At 27.0% G+C, this 21390-nt stretch overlaps 1 protein-coding gene across 1 annotated transcript; it reads right to left on the reverse strand.

The window, feature by feature from the left end:
* Positions 1-1115: 1115 nt before the first annotated feature.
* LOC113373454 lies at positions 1116-12083 on the reverse strand. The gene is made up of 20 exons (XM_026613751.1): positions 11955-12083; positions 11681-11843; positions 11549-11623; positions 11440-11481; positions 10537-10581; positions 10318-10483; positions 10021-10258; positions 8241-8407; positions 7917-8145; positions 5871-6016; positions 5607-5797; positions 5422-5537; positions 5272-5356; positions 5046-5208; positions 3362-3497; positions 3121-3280; positions 1516-1602; positions 1317-1445; positions 1218-1241; positions 1116-1120 (listed from the first exon to the last, which is right to left on the reverse strand). Exons 1-20 carry the CDS (start codon positions 12081-12083, stop codon positions 1116-1118), a joined length of 2496 nt encoding a protein of 831 aa, XP_026469536.1.
* Positions 12084-21390: the final 9307 nt, after the last annotated feature.

The raw sequence follows: 21390 nt of genomic DNA on the forward strand, positions 1-21390 counted from the left end.
CTGTTTTTATAGTCGTCAATACACAAAAATATGCCAATTCTCAATGACGAGTATACTCGTCAATTACAGTTAACTAGTTAATAGGTAACCCATGGGTTGACCTAATCTTCTGTAATATTTTTATTAGAGTTTTTCTATACTAATGATGTTTTAATTTAACACAGTCTATGTTAAGATTATTTTTACTTAGAAAGTTATCTGCTAAATTATTTAATTTAATTAGTGTTATTATATTATACCTAATATACAATATCCTTTAGAATTTTTTTCATTATTTTATTTTTCCTGAAGCCGACTAAATAATAATTTAAATTGATAACTGATATCAACTATCTTCTAACAAAAATGAGAGATGCTAAAAGTGAGTTAAATTTGTTTAAGTTTTAACAGATTTATGATTCTGATTAATTTTATTTTTAAAAACACTATGGGAATCTGTTTCTAATTTCCAGTATTATTTTTCTTTAACTATTATTTTTCAATTATTTGGTTGAATCAAATTTTCAAACTACGAGCTTTTCTGTGACATTATTTGATATTTTTTATATTATTTTACAATATTAAACACGTGATAAAAATTAAATGGAGGGTTTTGGCAAATTTCTTGGTTTTAGCAACGATATAAATGTTTGGCAAAATTTTTCTTCGAGACGTTCACTGTATTTAAAATAGATTTTTTGATTATAAATACCATACTATACCATTTTTTAAAAAACTAAATACACTTTATTTTGTATTTCAAAATTGTTGGAATAGAATTAAACTTACTTAGATTATTTCTACATAGTGTATGCATTTTGTTTAATTTGAACCTGCCTTATGGCATTATAAGAATTTATTACAAAATTTCTTGTATGTAATTAGATCGAATTTGCTAATAGTAATGCATATATTCAATTAAAATTAATTATATTGCAAAACTTGGAAGGAAATAAATTCATTTCTCGGTTCAAATAATATAACCAGTTTTCATTTCGAACATACAATACCATCTGCAAACGTTTCGTCGAAGTTTCAGTATAGATGAGAAATAAACCGTAGATTTAACTACCAGAAATTACCACAAACTTATTAATAAAAATAAACTAATATTCTAGAATTAAATAAAAACGACATTATTCTGCAAAATACATTATTTATTACTGTAGCAACAATAGTCAATCATAACGCGTTAGAGCTAAAGAACCTAATATAATAAAACAACTTGTAAAAAATACTGGCGATAGAATCCCCAGGAAAATCTGAAATAAAAAAAATGTTGATGAAAAAAATATTAATAGGACAAATTTGCAATATATTTTTATATTATCATTTACCTGCACATGTAAAAATTCCTTGCCATCGTACTAAAATCACAGTAATAGCTTCTGCAGCAAGATTAATTGGGCCAAACATCACAATTTTTCTGAGCCATGGGCTTAAACAATTAACAGGCCAAAGAATGCCTTAAAAAAATTAAATAGATAAATATTTAAATTATTTTTTTTTACCAGAATTATTACTTATACCACTTACCACTTAGTAGAAGAAGTGGACATAGTATGTACAGAACCACTTTAACAGCAGTTATCTTATCTTGGACTAGGCTGTATATAAAAAATCCTAAAATAATAATAAAAATATTTTTACTCAGAATTTTTAAAATTTTCAATAAAATAATTTTATTACTATATTTTAATTATTCTAGTCATTTCTGCCAGAGAGCATAAAAAATTCTGCAGCTTAGGTTAAGAATAATATAGTTTATTAGAGTTATTTCAAGTATAGTAGAGATAGGAATAGTTCTAGGAATAGTAAGCAATTTAAACAATTTTATAATTATATTATTTTTATTATTACCAAAGGATATTCCGCAAAGTATGATCAGTAAAATAATGATCCAAGCCCCTATCAATAACCACACGTCGGTTAAAAATTATCGATTCCAAGAATAGAAATGCTCCAATTATCATCATTATTAACGACTGAATCGCAATTATTAGAAACCAGCACAGAAAATGGGCCTGGTACATTTCGAAACGAGAAATTCCTGTAAATTAATATGAATTTAATTAGATTTTAATATAATTAATGATGCGCAGCAAAATTTATGCTTACATACAGGGAAATAAAATTGAACGTTAAATTTGAATTAAAACGGAGTACAAATGTTCCATTTGATTTTGAGCAATTATATTGTGAAAACCAAATTACTTAAATCACAACAAATAACACATATCAAACAAACAACTATCTGACTATGTTCGGTAAAACTTCCAGTTAATCTATCATTGTAAAAATATGTTTTCTTTGTTTTTTTTGATTTTGTAACCGGTATCGGAGTGTATATAACTGTTGGCATGAGTACTTTGTGAATTTTATCTAGTCTCTCCCCATCCAACTAAAAAAGGGTGCTCTCATATGATATTTGTGAGTTATTTGACAAAAACCAAAAAAATATCTCGAAATTTCTATTAAATACTAAAGAATATGAAAGATCGAATTCAAAGTCGTTTCATTCCAAACTTTTATATAGGGATGTATATAAATGTTGGCATGGAGTCGTAGTAAATTTTATCTAGTTTCTCCCAATCTAACTGAAAAGGGGTGCTTTCTTATGATATTTATGAGTTACTTGACAAAAACAAAAAAATGTCCCGAAATTTCTATTAAATGCTAAAGAAAATGAAAGATCGAATTCAAAGTCGTTTTATTCCAAACTTTCTCAAATATCTTATTCTTTTCAGTTTTTTAAAAAAAATAACTATTGGTACGGGAAGTTCCAGCAATTTGCCTTAAAGTACGATGTTATGCGGTTTTCGCTTGCGTTTGTCGAGCTGTATACGTGTTTGTGTATGTATGGTTGTACAATATTTATTACTACAATCTTATATGCTTTATATAGGGTCCGCCAAATAATTTTTTTTTGGAAAACTAATGTATATTTTCTCAAATTTCTTTTTTTATTTGAAAGTACAATCTTTCCAGTTAATAATGAAATTAATTTAGTTAATAATGAATATAATAATTTCATTCAAAAATGAAAAAAAAGCCTCGGCTGACCGTTGAAAAAATAATGAAAATGAAAAATGTTAGATGGCCTATATATTTTTAATTTGTATTTTCAATTCTTCTTATTACCTGCTGCAATAAGTCTGTCATTTACATCTAAATCATCATCGTCCGCAACAGTGGCGGCGGAAATAATCGCCCCGGCGGCGAAGCAGTAGCCGACGACTCCGCCCCAGACGAGCATGCCCCGTGGACGGTACTTGTAAGAACGCTCGTGAACCGATTTTAACTAAACAATTTAATAAAATATTATAAATCATAGATTGTGTAAGTTCTTGGGTGTATTATGAATTTGGTGTTATAGACTTACGACGACTATGGGCAGTTTTTGTCCACGTATCGCCGAAAAATCGCTGAGGACGTGGCGTTGGGCGTTGGTTACTGAGTCTACTATTACGTTGCGAACTAAGATATTACTGTTGTCGACCATTAGCACTATATCAGGACTGATTGATAAAAAATAAAATTAAATGGTATTAAATTTAATAAATTTGGACATTAACAACTATAGGCTAATTATGTGGCGGACATAGCTCAGAAGGTAGCTTGTCCGACTCACACGTCGGAGATCGTTGGTTCGAGTCCTGGCACATTATAAAAAAAATTAGTTGCGTAATTGTAATTGTATACGTTAGTATATAAAATTAATTTGAATAACACATTTAATTTTATCAATTCTGTGTTTTAAAAATATATTAGGTTGTCAAATATCTTCCTACCGCCTTTTTGTATTAGAAACCTAGAGCAAAAAAGCGGAAGGGAGATATTTGACAACCTAATATTTTAAGATGTATTTAGGTAGGAACTTACATAGGCACAAAGTCATAGATTCTAATTAGAATTCAAGACGCAATGGTGATTTTTTATATTTCAGTCGCTTATCGTAGGGCTATAATATTTTAGTATGTTATTTCAGACTACGAAATATATTATCACAGAAAGTTTCAAATCGTAAAAAAGTTTACTATAAATGCCGAAGAAGTATAGAACTAGTGGGGTGTATGGCATCGTGCCTTAAGGCAAATTGCTGGAACTTTCTGAATGTTTTCAAATAGATTATTATTAATATTGTAACATTCTCTAATATTTATAAGTATTATATAAACTGAATTGCAAAGTTGTAATTATTTGTTTAAAGTATATTAGAACTATAGTCAGAATTAAAAACAAAATCTGAATTATTTTCGATATAAAAAAATTTTTTTTTGAAAAAAAAATTGAAACAAAATTATTTTTTTTTCAAAATCAATTATTTTGTTAAGACAAGTAGAAAGTTCTTTGAATCATTTAAATCTGACGCTTAGCTCTCTCAAAAACTGCCATTTTTTACATATTTAGCTCCCTATTTTCGAAATGGCTGGGCCTGCCTTTGCCAAAAACTAATAAACACTTCTCCCAATCATTACTAATTGGATGTTTTTTAGATCATTCAAATCGGATACTCCGTTCTCTCAAAACCTCGATTTCTATTTTCTGCACTCTTTGCTCCGTATCTCCGAAACGGCTGGACCTGCCTTTGCCAAAAACTAATCAGCTCTTCTCCCTATCAATAGAAATCGAATTTTTTTAACCATTCAAATCGGTTGATCCGTGCGCCCTAAAACGTGACTGGAAATTTGTATCCATACATACATACACACACACACACATCCATTTTTTCTGAGGTATGCCAAAATGTTCAGAAACCACCAAAACGTCGAGAAATGTAAAAAATTTCAATTTCGATTTTCGGCCCATTACAATAACTTACCCTACGGGATGTTAATAAATAAATATAATTTGTATTGGCTGAATAACGAAGGTATTATTTTATAAAACAGCAAAAAAATACATTTCTACAATGATAATTTAGCTGGAAGTTTTACTGAACATAGTCAGATAGTTATTTGTTTGATATGTCTTATTTGTTGTCATATGCTTAAGTTGATTTTCACAATACAATTGTCATTTACTTTTATTAAATTATATTTTCGGGTCCAAAAAAAATTTCTTACTTTGAAAACAAAGGATCAGATACCAAAGAAGAATTTCCCACGTTGTATCCAATATTAGCCTCAGGATAGTATACAGGACGTGTCATTGGAGGAGCTTTAGTCATATCTTCTATTTTAATTTCAGTGGTACTTTGTGTTGTGGGCTCAGTTTCAAACGAATCGTCTGAAAAATTTCAATAAAAAAAATCATTTGCTATATATGTCAAAATATGCAATTTATACTCACCAGATACTGTGGGCAATTTCGGCACGAAAACCAGAATCGCTTTAATTCTATCCAGACGAAAAGCAATTTCTGCATTGGCCATATCCTATAATAGATATTTTATTTTAATTTAATTTTTTTTTTGTGTTGAAAATAAATATTATGGCTTACATCATAATATATGGGTTGGACAGCATGATCTTGCTTCAAATATCTTAGCATATTACAACTGAGCATGATATTTCTAAAATCATTTTTCATTTTGGAGCAATTACCTTCGTAATTCACTGCAAATTAAAATGAAATTTTAATCTATCATTCCAAAAAATTATATCCATGCATTATGATTTACTGACCGACTGCAACATGTAAATTTCCCGGAATCAAACCAACAGTAAGTCCAAAAATGATCAAAAATAAAGGTGGCAAAAACAAAATCAGCAAAAGGCGACAAAAATTTCTAGAAATGCTGCTTATAGATCTGCATGTGATTCTCCAGACACTCCTGGTCATAAATTGACTACGAAATGGACACCAAAGTTGGAGACTAAAAAATTTTAAAAAAATCATACATTAGTACAGGAATTTTGAAATAAAGCAGTTATTGAAAAATGTCATACAATGTTCTATTTTTATCAAAATCTGAGTCTGGTTCTGGCACATTTGTCTGAGCTTCAGAAACAGGCATAAAACCTACAGAAACCGATGGCTTCATAGAAGGCCCTGCTTCAGATGCATCTCGTTCAGTTTTATTCATACTTCGCAACTGAAAATGATACAAAACTAGTTGGTATTGGTATTTTGCCTTGAGGCAAGTTACATGAACTTCCCGATATGTGCAAATAATAGACTTAATCAATAAAAAATAAATTAATTCATGAGTGATTAAAAGTATTCCGGGTGGATTTATTACATATGATTGAAAACGAGTATTTTTTAAAAAGCAAATTTTCACAAATCAATAATTTTTATAATTGAACCAGTTTCCGTAGGACTTTAATGGTTTAGTATGTTCATTAAGACCAAGTACTCTATCGTTATACCAAGTAATTCGTCTAATTTTGATTTTAACAAACCTCAAAAAACTACTCATTTTCTCAAACTTTGATGAATTTTTAAAATTAAACTACTTGTCGGTAACCCCGTAATATTTCAGGAAGTTCTATAAGACTATGATATATATCACCCAAAAAGTTCCATAAAAATCGGCTTAAATTTTTTTTCAACAGTTAATTACAAAAAAACGGCTCGGTAGATTTTCACCGAAAACTAATCAGTATCATTCCCAACTAATATCTTTCGAACAGTTTTTGATTTTTTGAAATTGTTTCGGTAGTATGAACTTAAATATGGACGAAAAGTTTAACATTTTTTCCAAATTACAAAGAAACGGCTCGGCCGATCGTCGCACAAAACTGAGAAACGTTAATGCTCATTGATTAATTTTCATTTTGCTGATTTTAAATTCTTATATTCATTATTTTACTAACAAGGATATATTAAAATTATTTTATAAAAATAAATCTATGTAAAAATACCAGTTCAAAAGTTTGATTAAAATAATTGAACGATTTAATAAAGATATTATTAATAGTTTTTATTTATCGCCCTATATAAGATTGATTTATTTTATAAATAGATATTGTCAAATTTATGGACATTTTTTTGGAGAAAATATAAACTAGGAACAAGAATGGAAGTGCTTGTCTAAATTTGTTTTAGTTTTGTTAGTTTTATGCATTTCTAATTTTACAAATAGGGTCATATTAAAATTAATTTAAAATAAAAAATAGAGATGTCTAGGTTGAAATCTTAAATGGTTTTTAAATTTCTGAAATCGGTTCAGGAGTTTTTGAGCAAACGTCGATGAAAGGTCTAATTTTGACAAATGCCAAAAAAAAAACGATATCAATTTTTGCAAATTTTGACAAATTTTTAAAGCTAAATGAGTTATCGTAGGGCCGTCATATTTTAGTATGATTTAGAAGACTATGGTATCTACCGTCAAAAAAAAAAATCATGAGAATCGACGAAAAAAATTTTTTTTACGCTTTATTACAAGAAGACGGCCCTGCCGATCTCTACTAAAAACTAATCAGCACGATTCCCAACCAATATCTCTCGAACGGTTTTTAAATTTTCAAAATTGATTCAGAATTGCGGCCTAAAATTGGACGAAAAATTTTTCACTTTTTTGTTATTTATAAAGAAACGGCTTTGACGATCGTTGCACAAAACTGACAAACAATAGTCCTCATCGAGATACATCGACAGGCTTTTAAATTTTTGAAATCGGTCCGGAAAACGTCGATTTACGGCAAAAAATCTGTTCACACACACACACACACCTACTTTTACCGAATTTCGTCTCATTTGATTCAGAATGGCTTGAAACGTCGAGAAAAAATAAAATTAGTGAATCGGATTTTTTGTTGAAAACATAAACTTCTCCTTCGGGAAGTTAAAAATGTATTTCCAAAAGTTTATTGTTTTTTTTTATTACAATATTTATTACAACTGTTAAATAATTTAACATCTAGCAATAATAATAAATAATAACATAAATTTAAATAAATAAGAGTACAAAGGATAGACTTTAAATGATATGATATTTCCTAAAGTATAGCTATTAAAATATTTACCTAATCAACTAACTCTTTTATTACCTTTTCTAAATCGATGGCGCCTGTTTCATACAAATAGGCAATATCCCTTAAATGTACAGCCCCAAAATGTCGCACAACGTCCTGGGGTGCCCCTTCGGCCAACATGAAGCCCTTGTGCATAATCCCTACGGAATCGCAAAAGGGCGCTTCTGCCATATCATGGGACGTGACTAGTACCGAGATGGAACCTTGGCGTAGAAGTACATGTAGATGTTGCCATATCATGTGTCTGAGTAGATAATAGGATAGAGGATAAATTATATATAATATATATATATGTATATATATATATATATATATATATAAATATACATATAATTTTACCTTAAGACAGGATCAACTCCTGCAGTTGGTTCGTCCAGAATTAGCAAACGCGGCTGGTGCAACAATGCCAAGGCAAAACTTACAGCCCGAATTTCTTGATCGCGCATTTTCTTTAGCTTTTTGCCAGATCCAGGAAGCTCAAATAGCGTTGAATACTGGGATAGTCTCTGCGAATAGTAATGGAAGTATATTGTGATTCATATGAACTATTAGCCCTGATATTTATTGAATAGTGCTCAAATCTTCAAGTTTTACGTTTCAATATGTATTGTAAACTAGTGGTGTATGGTATGGTGCCTTAAGGCAAATAGCTGGAACTTCCCATACCGTAACGAAATGTTTGGGGAATATTAAATCTTTTCAAATATATTATTATAAATACTGTAACATTGTCTAATATTTATAAGAATTATATAAACTGAATTGCAAAGTTGAAATTATTTGTTGAAAGTATACAAGTGAGCTTTAGAATTTTAGCGTGAATTAAAAATAAAATGTGAATTATTTTCTATATACAAAAAAATATTTTTCTTGAAAAAAAATTGAATAGTAAAAAATTTTTTTCCTAAGGCAATTGTTATTTCAAGACAAGCAGAAAGTCTTTTGAATCATTCAAAGCGGATGCTTAGTTCTCTCAAAAACTGCATTTTTTTGTGCATTTAGTTCTGTATCTTTGAAACACCTAGATCTGCCCTTGCCAAAAACTAATGTCCACTTCTTTCCATTATTACAAATTTAATGTTTTTTAAATCATTCAAATCGGATACTCCGTTCTCCCAAAAACTCGATCTCTATTCTCTGCACTCTTTGCTCCGTATCTCCGAAACGGCTGAACCTGCCTTTGCCAAAAACTAACCAGCACATTACCCTATCAATAGAAATCGAATGTTTTTTCAACCATCCAAATCGGTTGATCCGTACGCCCGAAAACGTGGACAAATGCTGACATTTAAAACACACACACAAAATATTCAGAAACCTCTGAAACGTAAAGATATGCAAAAATTTTCATTTTCGATTTTCGGCCCATTACTATAACTTACTGTAATGTAAACTAGTGGTGTACGGCATCGTGCCTTAAGGCAAATTGCTAGAACTTCCCGTACAATAATGAAATATTTGAAGAATATTAAATCCTATAAATATATTATAAGTAAGATTTAGAATTTTAGCTAGGATTAAAAATGAAATCCGAATTATTTTCATCATTCAAAAAAAAAAATTTGAATTGAAAAAAATATTCTAAATTTTTTTTTGGCTTACCCAAAAGCACTTGTTTCGTCAGAACAAGCAACAGATTTTTTGAATAATTCAAATCGGATGCTTAGTTCTGTCAAAAACTGCCATTTTTTACACATTTAGCTCCGTATATCTAAAATACCTGGACCTGCCTTTGCCAAAAACTAATCACCACTTCTCCCCATCATTACGAACTGAATGTTTTTTGGATTATTCAAATCGGATGCTCTGTTCTTTCAAAAACTCAATTTTCATTTTCTGCACTCTTTGCTTGATATCTCTGAAACTGCTGGACCTGCCTTTGCCAAAAACTAATCAGCACGTCTCCTTATCAATAGGAATCGATTGATGAAAAAATGTATCCATACACACACACCCACATACATACATCTATTTTTTCTAAAGTATGCCAAAATTTTCAAAAACTTTCAAAATGTGAAGATATGCAAAAATTTCCAAATTCGATTTTTGGACGATTACAATAACTTACCCTACGGGAAGTTAATTATTATCATCAGTAAGTAATAATATTATTACTTACGTCTTCCACGACCCTGCGTGGAATCTTGAACAAATTTCCAAAGTAGAAAAACGTTTCCTTGATCGTGAACTGAAGTTGCAATTTATTTTCCTCCGGCATATAGCCTATATCAGACGGATTACAACGGTCATACGATTTTCCAAAAAGTCTTATTACACCTCCATCAAGACCCCAACGACCGATCACAATTTTACAAACAGTGGTTTTTCCACATTTTCTAGGACCCACTAAACAATACCTGAGAAAAATAATAATTAAAAAAAATTATAAATAAATTTACTAATAAAATAAACTCACAGTTTGTTGCTATATACGTTCATATTGAATCCGCTCAACACAAGAGTTTTTTTTCGCAAATTTCTCAATTTTTTTGTACCACGAAAAATTTCGATTACTGGATAGATGCCAAGTGGGGTTGTAGGCGCGTAGATGTTTCCGAATGGGTTTGAACTTCCACGTAAAACTATAATGAAAATATTATGAATTTTTTTTAAATGGGTTACATAAAAAATATACCTGTCATTCCTTTTTGTAATGGTTTTGGAAGCGCTTCTGGGGCACCTAAAAATAATAAAAAGATAAATTACATACAATAAATAAATTTAATTCTAACACGTTTCTTAGACAATATTTCCCCATTGTTAGCTTTCAAAAATCAATCAAAACAATTTATAATTTTATAAGTTTTGTAATTAATTAATTGATAGTACTTTTAGCGATTAATATATTCTATTATTTTTTAAATTAATATATTAAAATTACCTAAACTTGTTGCCGACAAAGATGTAGGAACACGAGTAGATTGCACAACTGCATGGTCCACTTGATTATCCAAAATATTATGAACATATTGAGAAGGAGCATTATTATCATCTAAAATAATATTTATATATATATATATATATATATATATATATATATTAGGGTGGTCCTTAATATGGACATTTTCGAATATCCTTGCTCCCATGGGCTCAAATGGTTTCAAATTTATAAAAAAACAATTCTCTGAAAGTTTTAGCTTTTAATATTGTCTTTTAGATAGAGCGCAATTCAATCAAGGTTTTGTATGGAAATAGCATGAAAAAATTTTCAAAAATTTTGCAGAGCGTCGAATTTCCAATTAAAAATGACACGAATTTTCACTTTTAATTTATTTTTCGCTAAGTTATACCTAAATTTTTTTTTTAATTTTCAAAAAAAAATTCTATGCAATTTCCATACGAAGTTTGATTGAATTGCGCTCTATCTAAAAGACAATATTAAGAGCTAAAACTTTCAGAAAATTGTTTTTTATCAATTTGGAACCATTTGAACCCTTGGGAGCAAGGAAATTCGAAAATGTCCATATTAAGGACCACCCTAATATATATATATATATATATATATATATATATATATATATCATGTATAATATTTTACCAGTTCTTGATTCGGCATCACCTTCATTTGCAGTAGCAATACCTTACAAGAAAAAAAAATCAATCGATATATTTATAAAATATTTTTAGTGGTGTTTAATATTATGTACCTTCATTGAAAGGTATTCCTAATGGCCACATTTTGTACTTGTTAATTTCCTCTTCGACTTTGGATTTTGGCTTTCCTACAATAGAAACTATTAATTGTTATTAATGTTAAAACAAAATATTTTTTTAAATACCTGCTTCGTTTTCTTTATTTTCAGTCGACTTGTTCGTGAAATGAGATTGCGGCTCATTTTCAAATTCAAAATGTTTAAACGCTTTTTGCAAATGATGGGCTGCTAAAAGTTCTTCTTGCAGAAGTAAAGTACTTTCATGTTTGATATCTTTAGTTTCATTTTCCTAAAAATAGAGTAAAAAATTTCATAGATATCGAATCGCACACCATTTTTTCTAATGTTTAAGAACTTTTGAAACGTGAAGATATATAAGAATTTTCATTTTTAATCTTACATATAAAGTACTCGTAATTTTTGAACCAGGATTCCTCAGATTGATTCCTGGTTCGATAGATTCCACACCATCTGATACCAAACCACTATATTTTTTATAAGATTCATTATCTACATTGGATAAATCCATATTTGGTTCAAATTAATAATATTTATTGATTTGTGATCATCTGTCACGATGATGATACAATCAATTGTTTAACTTAAAATATTTTATTCAAAATTGGGATAAATTAAACCAATTTTATTAAGACATTATTCTACGTCGTTTGAATTTTCTAATGACCTTTTATATTACAAAGTAGTACGTAGTTATATAAATCGATGTATTTTTGCAAACCTTGAAGTTATTTAAATTATTTTTATTATTATCCAATTATTTTTTTTATATAAAAGAAAACCACGTAAACTATTTTTCATTGCACAGTATGTTTTTATAATGGCAGTGTGTACAAAGACGATATTCTTGATTTTATGTGTTATTTCCGCAAACTATTGTGTAAGTCTATGTAATATAGCTTTAAATTCATAATTATAATAATTGACTTTCCGTTGGGTAAGTTATTGTAATCGTCCAAAAATCGAAATTGAAAATTTTTGCATATTTTCACGTTTTGAAAGTTTCTGAACATTTTGGCATACTTCAGAAAAAATGGATGTGTGTGTATGGATACAATTTTTTGTCCACAACGGTTCAACCGATTTGAATTATTTAAAAAACATTCAATTCCTATTGATGAGGAGATGTGCTGATTAGTTTTTGGCTAAGGCAGGTCCAGCCGGAGCAAAGAGTGCATATAATAGAAATCTAGTTTTTGAGAGAACGTAATATTTGATTTGAATGATCCAAAAAACATTCAATTTGTAATGTAGTGGAGAAGTGGTGATTAGTTTTTGACAAAGGCAGGTCCAGCCGTTTCGGAGATACCGAGCTAAATGTGTAAATAATGGCAGTTTTTGAGAGAATTAAGCATCCGATTTGAATAATTCAAAAAACTTTCTGCTCGTGTTGACAAAACAATTGTTTTTAGGAAAAATCTCAATTTTTATCGAAAATAATTCGGGTTTTCATAATTTTAATTTGGTACGGAAAGTTTTAGCAATTTGCTTCAAGGCACGGTGCTATACACCACTAGTTTATTTATTTATTTTTATAATTGACTTTAGCTGGTTTTCAAAAATTTGATAATTTCAACTGTTAATCTAAGATTTTTGCTTAAAAATTATTATATAAATTAATTTGATCCTAATTATTGCAATTCTCAAAACATTATGTAAAAACCTTTATTTTTTAATTAGCAGTTTACTTTAAATATTATATATATTCCAGTCAATTTAAATAATATTTTTAGTCCAGCAATCTTAAAAATTTTAAAAGTAATTAAGTTAAAAATAGTAATGTCTAAAAAAATAAATTAAATAAACATTTAAATAAATAAACAATTTTTTTAATCCAAATCTGCTGATAAATATTTCTGACAAAATACCAGATCAAGGTTATATACATTGTTATCTCTGTAAAAAATGTACCTATGAAATTATATTATGCTTGGGTTGAATAATGTAGCTAATATTTCGAAAAATTTCTTTAAAATCAAAATTAAGGTATTGGATCTGTTTGCACCCTTTCTGCCCCATTTTTACCCTGTCATGTGACAATTTTTTGAAAAACAGGAAAAACACATTTCTGAAATGATGATTTAACCGGGAATTTTATTGAACATGGTCAGATAGTTGTTTGTTTGATATGTTTTATTTGTTGTAATGTAGTTGGTTTGGTTTTCATAAAATAATTGCTCAAAGTCAAATTGGAATTTTGTGCTCTACTAACTTAAAATAAGTAATTTATAAAAATAATTTTTACTAGTATTAAATTTAGTTTTACTATTTGATCTGAATGTATCAAAATTATTATTATATTTTATTATTTTATTTTTAGATTCAAGATGACAATTTGGATAGAGCCCCAGAAATGTTGGAATTCTCAAAGGAAAAGTTTGACCCAGAACGCATCCGAAAACTAGGTGTAGTTCTGAATTTAATTGCTGATCAGCTAATTCCAGCTGTTCTGGATAACAGCGACAAAGTAAATGCTGTTGAAGCAAATTTGAGAAAAAAAGTCGACAGAGCAAAAATTCCTAGAATTAAAAATTTAAATAAAAATACTGATCAAAAACCTTGTACTTGTCCGTAGGAGAAAATTGTATATATTATATAAGATATATTTTATATATGTAAGTCACTAATTATTTAAGTGATTCACTGAAGATTTAGTTTAAGGATTACATAAATATATTTAAGGAATTTCAATTTTAATACCAAGACTAATTTGTTGAAGTATTAATACAGGTAAAAGGCCTTAATGGATTTTCTGTCGTTGGTAATGACTTCTTAGACTAGAGTTTACAGGGTGAAACTTAAAAATAAAAATAAATGATATAAATAGTATTATCTATAGATACTTAGATTACATAATAAATATTTCATATTTTATAATATAAAGAACTAATTTTATAACGCATTAAAAATTTTCTTTTGAACTATTTTTATACCTAAAAATTTTTAATTTATACTCTATGTATTTATATTATTTAACTATTTAACAGAATTTGATAATAAACCTTCCAATGATTATGCGATATTTAATATAAATTTATATAATATTTATTAGATAAATTCTGGATTTTTTATTGAATTGATTTCTTTTAATTTTTTCGAACATTCAATACAAAAAAATAAAAAACAATAAGTTTTTTGTAAATATAGCAAGTTTTCTGTTAACAACATTTTTATGGAATTATTTGGTAATAGGTGTTAGAATATATATATGTATGTGTGTGTGTAAATCATATAAAATAAGAACCCATATATAAATTGTAAAATAATAGTTTACCAAATATAACTAATTATTATTTAAAAATTGAATTAAATTGAAATATTTGCATTTTATTATTTACATTTTTGTATTTTTTAATTAAATACATTCCATTATCAAATTTTCTATTAATTTTTTTTTGTAGCTTTATTACTGATTAATTTGTAAAAACAATTAAAATGTGATATTTATTTTATGTAAAGAATTTTTTTAAGAAGTTTAAAGATATCATATATATAAAAAGTATATTTATAATTAGAAAAAAAATTTTTTTAAGAAATTTAAAGATATCATATATATTAAAAAATATATTTATAATTAGAAAAATATTTTTTCTTAAGAAATTTAAAGATATCATATGTATTAAAAAATATATTTATAATTAGAAAAACATTTTTCTTAAGAAATTTTAAGATATCATATATATTAAAAAATATCTTTATAATCAGAAAAATATTTTTTTAAGAAATTTAAGGATATTATATGTATTAAAAAATATATTTATAATTAGAAAAACATTTTTCTTAAGAAATTTAATGATATATATATATATATATATATATATATTATATATATATATATATATATATATATATTTATATTATATATATATATATATATATATATATATATATTAAAAAATATCTTTATAATTAGAAAAACATTTTTCTTAAGAAATTTTAAGATATCATATATATTAAAAAATATCTTTATAATTAGAAAAACATTTTTCTTAAGAAATTTAAAAAATAATAAATAATTTGAACAATTAGAATGTAATATTTATTTTATGTAAAGAATTTATTCAAGAAATTTAAAGATATCGAATAAATTAAAAATATATTTATAAATAGAAAAACATTTTTTTAAGAATCTTGAAGATATCTTATATATATTAAAGAATATTTTCATAATTATCTACATATATATGTTTTCACTTTAATTAAAATATTGAGTGATATAAAATAAGAGAAAATAAAATAAGGGCACCAATATAAATTTTAAAATAATAGTTTACGAATTATAACTAGTTACAATTTAGTACACAAAATTTAAGTTATTTCATACATTTTATTTTTGTATTTCCTAAAATTTTGTTTCACCCTGTATATCATATTACTGAAAGTATAGGTCGTCAATATATAAAGGGCTGGATAATAAATATTTCAACAGTATTATATGTTAGCAATTTCAAAATGAGGTTAAATTTTATATTTAAATTGATTTTGTTTGTAATTTTTTGTGGTAATTTTTATAATGCCAAAGGTTTTGTCTTGACATCATTAAGACAATGGTTCAGGGATTTGGAACATCAATACAGTTATTCAGGTAAATTTATGTATATATATCAGATATAATTGAATTCATTCAATTTTTGGAAAAATATTTTATTTCATAATTTAGTTTATTCTATCTATTACAATATATTTCGATTATCCTCTAGATAACAAAATAGGGCTATGTCCTCACATAAGAAGATTGTCCCCTCAGGATTACTTAAGACATCAGTCAATTCCTCAGGGTCAGGATTTAAATGAAGATGACGATTACAAATCCTATGCAAAATCTTTTCGACAGAGAAGTAAATCTTGGCCAGATTCATTATGTGGAAATTTGTGTACCATGGACAAACAATGTCCTGGCCTCCAAAAGTGCTGCCCTACCACTTGTGGTTATGCATGTTATGATCCTGTTATTTTATTAAATTGAATTTGTACATTAGGTAACAAGTGTGATTATTTTTAAGTAATTACTGAACTGAATTATGGTAAAGTAAAATTTGATTATACTAAATAAATATATTTATATAACAAGTTAATAATTTGTAGACGATGTTAAATATATTGCATCACTCTATTATTTATTTAAATTTTTTTTCTTGTTTATTTATAATTAATGAATATTCCTCTATCCATAACTCTAATTACATATCGATAGTTCTTAAACTTATCTTTCCCCCATTTCAGTTACTTTCAGTATTTATTATTATTCAATATCATGTGTAATAGAAAATATTAATAGATGTAGATATAAAAAAATTTTAATTGACTGACTAACAAACATCATTTGTACTGTATTATAAATAAATAATGATAAAAATGTGGCGATGAATGCGTTTAGAAAATAGTATTAGAAATTAACTTTTTACCTTGCAAATAAATTTAGAAGAGTGAATGGAAACCTATATATATATATATATATATATATATATATAATTTTGGTTTGTTGTCTAAGAATTTTTTTCGATACTTGTAAAATTTTGTACATGATGGTGACTATTAAGTATAATTCTTATCATAGTTAATAAGTTCTAGCAAAATCTAAAGTAAGAGGTATATACTAAGAGCCTTTAAGAATATAGTTAATGATGAATACTTGTATATTTTATAAATCGAAATAAATGCCATCAATATCTACTTATTCGGATATTTTATTTATTAGTTTTATATTTCAGTCTTGGGTAATTATATATTATATTTCAAATGCCAAATCATCAAGGTTCCAGTTATTTTTTCAATTAAGATAATCTTCTAATTTAGATATAATTTATTTAATGAAATAATCAAATCATTCACTAATTATTATTTTTATAAAACCTGATAATTTAAATAATATATATTTGTCATGAAATAAGTTTATTTGTTTAAAGATATTGATTTATCTATTTAATAACACTTTTATTGTTAAAATTAAAAATTCAAATCAAAATTGGTTCGAGTTTGGATATGTAAATTGAATTGTTTTAGGATTGCTATACATTTCAAACAAATCTATTCACTTTTGGCGAATATAAGTGAATTTTACAAAGTTAAATTTCAAATTTGAATTTCGCGCTTTAAGTTGTGCAAGTGACGACAGCCATTTTAACACATGTTGATAACTTCACATGCATCAATTGTCAAATAGATTTTCGTGGATTAACATGTGCTAGCGTTAATTAACGTTTTTTTAATTAAATCCTTGATTAGTTTTAATTAATTTATGCATCAAAACGTGTAATTAATTTAGTCGATCATTTTGATATAATAAATTTATCGTGAAACGTTAATTAAAATCCAAAAAGTGTATGTGTGCGGAAGTACCTTGAATAGTTTGATAAGTATCTCTTTCAGGGCCTCCATTTTAAGTCAATTTTATAAGTAAACAATTCATTTACAGCGCCAATGTATCCTTTAATTATATACGTGCAATTATCAATAGTATAATTTATATATGTTCTTTGGTAGGTTATTAATTCATTTACAGCGCCAATGTATCCTTTATTTATATATATGCAATTGTAAAATGTATAATTTTTATTTGAGTACTTCCAACACATATCTCTTTATTATCGAATTCTAAATTCACGAAAGTCTCTAATGTAAGTCGTGTGTCGTGTATTGTGTAAAGACTTTACTCGGATAGTTGCAATAAGTCGAAGAGACATGTAACGAACAAAGTTATGTAGTGGTTCTAAAGTAGTGATTTTGTGTCGAGTACTTGAGATTTCTGGCAGATGCTCCAGAGGTGGTTCGAGTAATGAGTTAGTGTTCTGGGAGCTGCTATAGAGGATATCGAACAATGTAAGTGCAAAGCATGTTTTATACAAAGCGAGTCAAAGAATATATTTCTGATATATACAGGCATTTATCATACTACATCTGATATATAGTACTTTATTTTAAATATTAAATATTTAATTCTTATGTATATATATATAAAGGGCGAGGGTTTTCTTCAGATGGTGAAATAATATGATAAAATTGTTCTTGGGCATCCATCCAGTAATTAATAACAGTTTTATTAAAGGAAAATGTTTTTATTATGAAAACATACGTTTCGGGCTTATATGATGAAAGTTTTGTCGACGTTGATACATATTTGTAAATTTTGGGAATAGTACACACAACGCTATGCTACCATAACATTAAATATAGGAGGGCAATATGTGCTCCTCCTATTTCTCGTTTGTTAATTAATAGTATTTTATTATTTTACACAAATTTAGTGTTAATATCAATTTTTACATCATAATTAATGTTTCCTGTTTTTTCCTGGTTTGATTACTGAATGATGACACACATCAAGTGTCGAAATGTATAATGGAATAAATAATTTTGTTATTTAATCTTTTTTTAATTCGACGGTTGGGCTGCAAAAAAATTTACAAATATATATATATATATATATATATATATATATATATATATATATATATAAACACATAAGAATTAAATATTGAATATTTGAAATAAAGTACTACATATGCAGTATATATACATTAAGTTTTTCTTATTTTTGAATTTAAAGCAGTCAAATATTTTTGAAAATGTTTACTTTATCACAATATTTTTTGTAATCTTTAGTGAAACTATAATTTGAATAGAAATAAATAAAAAGATATCACCCATAATTTATTTTCTGAAAGAGGTTTACAATTAATGACCGAGTTTTTTATTATATACTACTTTTATGCTTGTAATAATAATATTTCTTATAAACTTACGTATTTAATGCTTGTTTTTCATATTAAATGAAATTAATTCGGGGGTGCTTTGAGAACTTGTGCCTTTCTTATCCGATATCATTTATAAGACAGCCTGTATATATTTTAGTGGAATATTTTCTGGCTCGCGCATTATTTATTATAGTTATATACATATATCTGCTGAAAATATTGTTTATACTATTATATTTGAGTCCGTATCACTATCTTTGATAAGATATACTTTATCAATTTTTAATTCATAAAATACAATATATTTTTTGTTTATTCAACTACAACTAATATACAATAAGCTAATAAAAGATTTTAACTTAATTTGGCAGGCATATGTGTAAAAGACTATGTTCATATTTAATTTGTTATGGGGAAAACATGTTGATTCCGTTTTTTTTTTAATTTATAAAAGTGCATTTTATACTTGTTTTAAATGTTTATAAAAGAAAAAAGTTTATATTTCTCTTATGTATCAAAGACATTGAAAGTAATTTATATGATTACAATTCCATGTATAGTCTATCAGAAATTCTTTTGTTCTATAACAAAACTATGAGCTGATTTTGTGTAGAATTCAAAATTCTTATATATTAAAGTTTTGTTACCAAATTATTAGTTAACCAATGCAGCTTTGACTACTTATTTGTTGAAGGGGCCCTAGCATCCTTCCTTAGGTAACTCCTAAATTGATGGTATTTTATTACAAAGTATAAAATTACTTTGTTACAAAAATCTCTTTTTTTTGTGACACCTCTTGTTCATTATTTTTCGGAAACAATGTTTAAAATTACATTTCCAGTATTAAGAATCATGTGTTTTCCCTGTAGCGATATTGACTGCATGTACCTTCTTATTTATGGATAACACGATTGTTGGTTTTGATCAAATTCTTTCAAATATTTAATACGACTTACCAAATTGTTAATTAAATGCAGCTTTTAAAAGACTTTTACTGTAATTTTATTTTAAATAATTGCTGCATAGCTAAATTATAGATTTTTATTCTTTTATTGCTAAAAACAGTTTTGATCAAGACATGCAATCAAAGTTTCAAATAGTTGACTTGAATGATTAGACAAAATATAGTTTGGTTTACACGTTTATTATTCGATTCAAGTTGTAAAAATTATTTAGCTCGATTTCTAAAGGATAACAATCAGCTTTAAACAGTTTTGAAGTTTTTAATGTTCAAGTTTTCGAACATTTTTCATTATTTCATTTTACAAGTTTTATTGAATTTCTTTTATGGCTTTTTCTAATAATTTATATATTATTCAAGTCAGCTATATTTGTTTTTTTGTCTCGATTAATTGTAAAGGTTTCACATGTTTTATCAAGTCGTATAAACAATTTTGATTCGATTAATATCATTTCATTTCATCGATTAATTAAATAATTCTCTCGAATAATTTTTTTTTCTAAGTCCAAATTTTCTGATTATAATTTTTTCGAATAATTTTTTTTTTTTTTAAGTCCAAAATATCTGATTATAATTTTTTCGAATAATTTTTTTTTTCTAAGTCCAAATTTTCTGATTTTAATTCTTTCGGATATTTTTTTTTTTCTAAGTCCTTTCAGATAATTTTTTTTTCTAAGTCCAAATTTTCTGAAACCTTTTCAATTAAGACAGACGAGTTATTTATGCATGCTGTATTATCCCAAAGCCAACATTCGAATGAATGAGGCTCACATTGAATATTTCACAACGAGAAAATTTTATTGGGGCAAAGTTAAATATTTTAACTAAGTCCCAGTAATTTTTTCTCGTTGTGAAAATTTCAACGTGGACCTCATTTCATTCGAGTGTTGGTTTTGGGAATTGGTGTGAGGGAACACTAAAAAACATAAAAAAGTTTCAACGCTGAACAGAAAAGAGAAAAATTGACCTGGGACTTAGGGGGTTTTTTTTAGGCTCTCCACCTCCCCCTTCCTCCTCCTCCTCCTCCTCTCACCCTTTTTTTTTCCTTTTTTCCGCTTTTTTTCACATTTTTTTTCCTTTTTTGGTGTTTTTTTCGCATGTTGTGGTTTTTGGGTAGATTTTTGGGTTCGGCATGCATCTTCCGCAATGTGTCTCTCTGCGTG

This window comes from Ctenocephalides felis, unplaced genomic scaffold, assembly GCF_003426905.1.
Source record: "Ctenocephalides felis isolate EL2017-DRISC unplaced genomic scaffold, ASM342690v1 CF-g0.4_SCAFFOLD_01604, whole genome shotgun sequence".
Lineage (NCBI taxonomy): Eukaryota > Metazoa > Arthropoda > Insecta > Siphonaptera > Pulicidae > Ctenocephalides > Ctenocephalides felis.